The sequence below is a fragment of the Aristolochia californica genome, unplaced genomic scaffold (genome assembly GCF_029961685.1).
Source record: "Aristolochia californica isolate CCGP_79_NKW_82.1479 unplaced genomic scaffold, dmAriCali1.0.hap1 SCAF_10, whole genome shotgun sequence".
In the NCBI taxonomy this organism is placed as follows: domain Eukaryota; kingdom Viridiplantae; phylum Streptophyta; class Magnoliopsida; order Piperales; family Aristolochiaceae; genus Aristolochia; species Aristolochia californica.
The window spans coordinates 7,376,888-7,383,482 of NW_027181771.1; the positions used below are offsets into that span (position 1 = coordinate 7,376,888).

General features: G+C 43.1%; 1 protein-coding gene across 1 annotated transcript; it reads left to right on the forward strand.

Moving 5' to 3' along the window:
• Nucleotides 1-3,171: 3,171 nt before the first annotated feature.
• Nucleotides 3,172-4,861, forward strand: LOC137942848 (pyrophosphate-energized vacuolar membrane proton pump 1-like). The gene is made up of 3 exons (XM_068788581.1): nt 3,172-3,397; nt 3,607-3,692; nt 3,749-4,861. The coding sequence occupies exons 1-3, from the start codon at nt 3,172-3,174 to the stop codon at nt 4,859-4,861; spliced, it is 1,425 nt and encodes a 474-aa protein (XP_068644682.1).
• The last annotated feature ends 1,734 nt before the right edge of the window (nt 4,862-6,595 follow it).

Consider the following 6,595-nt stretch of genomic DNA (forward strand, 5'->3'; position numbering starts at 1 on the left):
CCATTTGTTTACTACTGCTCTGGTGGAGGTGGTACATCTCAAAGTGGAATTACATGAACCCCCATCTTTAGCCCATGCTATGAATTTGGCACGTACACTGGATGCCAAGCACCGGATTATGAAAGAATCCCTAGGGCGTAGACCCCCTTGGCAAAGTCGAGTGACACCAGGTGCCCCCCCCCCCCCCCCCCCCCCCAACCCACAACCCCCCTCTACGCCAAGGGCCTCCCCCTTCTCATACATCAGAGACTACTAGGTCCACCCCTCCCCCACCATATATTAAACACCTTTCTAAATCAAAAATGGAGCAGCGAAGGGTTCAGGGGCTGTGTTTTAATTGTGATGAAAAATACTTACCGGGGCACTTATACAAAAGGTTGTTTTGGTTAGAGGTAGAGGATCCAGAAGACATCACCCCACTAAAGGATGAGGTAGACACGGCAGAGGAAGAATCAGCCATTTCCATACTATCCATGATGGGGTTACACAACACCAATACTATGCAAGTCCACGCTGTCATTCAAAATCTCATGTTACTGGCACTGGTCGACTCAGGTAGTACCCACAATTTCCTCAGCCAACCAGCAGCACACAACAGTTGGGCTTGCCACTTCAGCACAATTCTGGCATTTTCGTCTTTGTAGCTAATGGGGACAAAGTTACCAGCGTGGGGTTATGTTCAGCAGTTAAATTTGTTATTTAAGGCCACACCTTTGAGGAAGATTTTTTGGTCATTCCACTTGCTGGGTTTGATTTGGTACTGGGGATTAAATGGCTACAGCGGTTTGTTATGCACACAATAATATTATTATTTTAATTATTTTTCTTTAATTTACTTTATTTATTTCAATTTTAGGCCACATGGGTATTTTTGGAATATTTTATTTATAGGAGTATTTTTGTAATATTTTATCTTAAACCCTAACAGGGTGAACCCTATTTAAGGGGTAAGAGTAATGAGAAAAGACAAGAATTGATTTTAGGTTAAATTTAGGGTAAACAGGCTTAGAGTTGTCCTCAACGAGCTCTAGGGTTTTTAGGCTTCCCTTTGGCTTGATCTTCGTCTTCCTCTCTATGTCTCCCTACAATTCTACATAGTATCCCTACAATAACCTGTGGCAGATCCAGGACCATAACAACGAATCCTTGTGTTAGATCCGGGACCGTATCAACTGGTATCAGAGCAGAAACACAAGGGGCTATCCATTTGCCCAAGAAGAATGGATTGTTTTGGACAAGGTAAGCAATTCAATGGAAAAACTATTGGAAAAATATGCCAAGAACCGGGAGAAATACGCGCAGGGTATGAATCTTCCACATGGTATCGATCTTCCATTTGAAGTTCTACAAGGGAGCCACGCCCTGCCGTAGAGGTCATACGACCACGCGCTGCCACAGAGAAGGTCATACGACCTAAATTCCGCAGAGAAGGTCATACGACCTAAATTCTCCGAGCATGAAAAATCCACATAACGAGAGGCAAGAGACGCTCTCTCGGATGAACATAAGAAGTATGAAATTCAAGAGTTCTCTGTCTCGAAAAATCTCCCCGAACTTCCGAAATCCGACTGCGGGGACACCAATTTTTCGAAATCGGAAGGGTATTCAGCACACCCTTCGTCAGAAAATCCAGAATGGGGTTTGGCATCAAATCCTTTGCCAATGGACGTTGTACGTCTTACCTAACCGAAGACGCAGGGAAATCCAAAGCCGAACAGCGGGGAGGTGATACAAATCCGAACAGGGGAAATTCTGAAATCGTCGGCACTGGACGATTTGGGGGCGACCTCAATTTCGAAATTGGGTACAAGGGAAATCTCCGAGCAGGAACGTCACGCGCAAAAATCCTGAGCAAGGCAATGGGTCCCAGAAATTCCGAACTCAAACCACTTCTGCTCATGGCAAGCAAATCTTTCGGCGACTATTTTGACCAGGACACAAGCAGCGAAGGCCCAAAGGGCTGCTGTTCGCCACCGAAAACGGAGGCTCCATCGGCGCCGTCGGAAAAAAGTCCAATGGGATTTGACTTCCGGCCACCACCTCTCTGTCACAATCTCTCTCTTGGCAGTCCAGTGGGGCACCATCTTCAACGCAATTTGGGGTAAGCTTCGGAAACTCCCTCGATTTTTAGGTCAAAACGAGTTTTTCAGGGCGTTGATGTGGCTCAAAGGGGCTGAGCAGCAACAACGCTGCTCGAAAATTTGAGACGAAGGGTCTCTATTTTGTGATGTAGAGAAACAATGCCCAATTGAGGGAATTTCGGATTGGGGGTATGCAGTTCGAGATGAAATTTTTCGAAGGATGTCGGGATCCATAAAAAAAAAATTTGGGGACCTCTGAATTTTTTTTTCTGGTGGCTATGTTTTGTTGTTGATGAGCACAATCACTATGCGTGGGTTCGTTGCTCAATTGACACGATGAGGCTGTTTATTTTTTCTATTAACGAGACCCCCAACAGTGTGAATGTCTCGTATATGTTTGTGCTTAATGGGATGCTCCTGCATGATAAGCACGTTAAATTTGAGAGGCCAGCATATGCTGCTCTAGCTGTTGAGGGGCTTAATTTTTTGGATCCCATGTCTATAGTCATGCGTTAAGGAGATGGAAATTCCAAATATTTTGGTTTTGTTGAGTTTGAGAATGCAGAAGTATGCATTAGTTTTGTTTCTACTGCTAAGAATACATGCGTGGTGAAGGAATACAGTAGTAGTATGGCTGTTTCGGGTAATTTTTACAGCCGTAACAATTCATTTAAAAAAGTTGTGTTAATTTTTTTGGATGAATTGAATGATGCTCGACCATTGTTTGTCATAATTTTTCAACCTGGTGTGCCTTTTGGTGATGAAGATTTGAAGAAACTATTGGGTGGGTGTGGAAATATTACATGTGTTGTACTAATGAGAGAAGGGGATGGGAAATCCAAATGTTTTGGATTTGTTATCTTTGAGAGTAGTGTTGTATATAATGATAAGAATGCATGCGTGTTAAATGATTATGCTATTCGAGTTCAACCTAATGTTGGGTATGCGGAGAAAGAGGAATCAGTGTTGCATGTTTCTGCTATTAGAAGTGCCTTAGTTGAGACTGCAAAAATGAGGTGCAGCTCAACCAACTATTTGAGGAATTTTAGTGGACTTAAAAGCAGCAACAACTATGAATTGTGAATCCGAGATGTCCTTCTTGGGAAAGGAGAGCAGTGTTGCACTTCAACATTCCATTGTTGTAAAATCGGCAAAACAAAATTATACATTTGAATATCATTTGCAGCCTCGAGCCTCAGGTTTCAAAGTGGCCATTCTAGGTGTTGCCGGCGGAATTGGACAGCCCCTTGCCCTTTTGATCAAAATTTCACCTTTGGTTTCAGCTCTCCATCTTTATGCTATTGCACATGTTAAAGGTGTTGCTGCTGATCTCAGCCACTGAATACGTCGTCTGAAGTCCTTGATTTTACTGGTCCTGCTGAATTAGCAAACTCATTGAAAGGAGTGGATGTTGTGGTCATCCCGTATGTGGGGAATGCTTAGAAGCATTCAGCAAGGGAGATGGAATTGGAGGGACAGTTTGCTGACATGATATTCAGATTCTGCTCAGATTTTACGAATGCAGCAACTGCTTCTAATGCAGCCAAGTACCAGAAACTTTCTGAACAGCTTCAGCCTCAAATGGAACAAGATTTTAATATTGGATCCCCCGTCAGCGCCAAAATTATCCCACATTTGTCTCATGGTTTATGGGAGTGGCTGTTCAGGGTGACGAGTTTGATGATATAGAAGGGGATGAGGATGTAGATGATGCAGATGTTGGTGCTGATCTTGTTGGAAAAGTTGAGAGAAACATTCCTGAGGTTGACCCAAGAAATCCTGCTATGATTGCTGACATTGTTGGTTACAATGTTGGAGATATTGCTGGAATGGGCTCTGATCTTTTTGGCTCGTATGCTGAAGCTTCCTGTGCTGCCCTCGTTGTGGCATCAATCTATTTTTTTGGTATTAGCCCTGAATTGACTGCAATACTATATCCCCTCCTCATTAGTTCTTTGGGTATTATCGTCTGTTTGATCACTACCATCTTTGCTATTGATTTCTTTGAAATCAAAGCAGTGAAAGACATTGAACCTTCTTTGAAGAAGCAACTCATCATTTCCACTACTCTCATGTTTGTTGGTATTGCTATTGTTAGCTGGATTGGCTTGCCATGGTCCTTTACAATCTATAATTTTGCAGCCCAGAAGGTTGTGAAGAATCCGGAGTTGTTCTTCTATGTTGCTGTTGGTCTGTGGGCTGGAATTGTCATTGGGCTTGTAACTGAATACTACACCAGTAATGCTTACAGCCCTGTGCAAGATGTTGCTGATTCCTGCAAGACAGGAGCTGCCACAAATGTGATCTTTGGGCTGGCTTTGGGATATAAGTCTGTCGTTATTCCCATTTTTGCAATTACAATCAGCTTTTTTGTCAATTTTAGTCTTGCTGCTATGTATGGTTTTGCAGTGGCTGCTCTTGGGATGTTGAGCACCATCTCCACTGGGTTGGCAATTGATGCATATGGACCCATGAGTGACAATGTCGGAGGTATTGCTGAGATGGCGGACAGGAGCCACAGGATACGTGAGAGAACCGATGCCCTTGTTGCTTCTGGAAACACTATTGCTGCTATTGGAAAGGGCTTTGTGATTGGTTCAGCCGCCCTGGTGTCTTTAGCTCTTTTTGGTGCTTTTGTGAGCCGGGCAGCAATTTCAACAATGGATGTTTTGTCACCTAAAGTCTTCATTGGGTTGATAGTGGGTACAATGCTTCCATACTGGTTTTCAGCCATGACCATGAAAAGTGTGGTTAGTGCTGCTGAATCTTCTCAATCCTAGGGGGCTGGTCATGATGATGTGGCTGCCATGCAGGCAGAGTGTAGGCAGTGCCATCCGGGACTGAGGGTAGGTAGAGATGCTGCTTGGGGCGATGTAGCGAGATTCGGCACGCATTCTTACATTCGACCATAAAAAAATAAAAAAATAAAAAAGTTTCTAGAGGGAATGCTCTAGTTTTGGGCGTTCGGAGGGCAGACATAGCTATCGCAGATGCTACTTAGGAATAGGTGGAGACGTCGGCATACATGCCCTACTTCTGAGCTTGAGGACAAGCTCGTTATTCCAGGGGGGTGTAATGTTATGCACACAATAACATTATTATTTTAATTATTTTTCTTTAATTTACTTTATTTTTTTCAGTTTTAGGCCTGAGGGGTATTTTTGGAATATTTTATTTTTAGGGGTATTTTTGTAATATTTTATCTTAAACCCTAATAGGGTGAACCCTATTTAAGGGGTAAGAGTAATGAAAAAAGATAACCAGGCTTAGAGTTCTCCTCAATGAGCTCTAAGGTTTTCAAGCTTCCCTTTGGCTTGATCTTTGTCTTCCTCTCTATGTCTCCCTACAATTCCACATGGTATCCCTATAATAACCCGTGGCAAATCCAGGACCGTAACAACGAATCCTTGTGTCAGATCTGGGACCGTAACACGGTTGAGTCCGATTTTATGGGATTTCAAGTCCCTTTCTATGAATTTTAGACAAGATCAACACCAGCTCACACTACATGGTATTCATGCCCCATTACCGTGCACTCTCCAAACTATACAAGTTCTAGACTCTGATCATAGTCTGCTCAACTCGCTCATGGCTGACTTTGCTGACTTATTTCAGGAGCCTGCTATCCTTCCCCCGATACGGGCTTGTGATCATCGTATTCGGTTGAAGTTGGGCACCAACCCAGTGGTGTTGCGTCCGTACTGCTACCCACATTTGCAGAAAGATGAGATATAGCGCCAATGTCAGCACATGCTAGCTCAAGGCATTATTCAGCCCCACCACTCACCATTCTCTTAGCCAGTGCTACTGGTCAAAAAACATGACAATTCTTGGTGATTATGTGTGGACTACAGGGAGCTCAACGCTCATACGGTAAAGGATAAATTTCCAATACCGGTGGTGGAAGAACTATTAGACGAACTCCATGGAGCAGAATTATTCACTGAGCTGGACTTGAAATCCGGCTACCATCAAATTCGGGTCCACCAGCAATGTGGAGAAAATGGCCTTCCGTACACATCACGATCATTTTGAGGTCTTGGTGATGCCCTTTGGTCTTTCCAATGCCCCGTCCACCTTTCAGGCACTTATGAATGAGGTATTTCACCCATTCTTACGCAAATATGTTCTGGTATTCTTTGATGATATACTAATCTTGTTGGAAGAAAAGCTCAAGCCCAAATGACCAAGGAAGGACCACATATGTAAGATTATTATAAGATGGGTCACACGACCAAGGAAGGGCCACAAGATGGGACCAAGCCCATAAGAAGTAGGACCCACAATGATTACCATGAGTTGGCACCATTATCAGATCAATTGGAAGATCAAGAAGGACTCATAAAAGTATCTTTATATTAAGGTCACGACCAAGAAGAGTTTTAGTTTGAGTTATGTTTGTCTTTTATCTATATTGATTTATTTAATTATGTTAAGACTTATCTTTAAGTATTAGAGTTTGGGTGTAATTGGGACAAGGGTAGTTTTATTGTAATTGGACTCTACTACCTTCC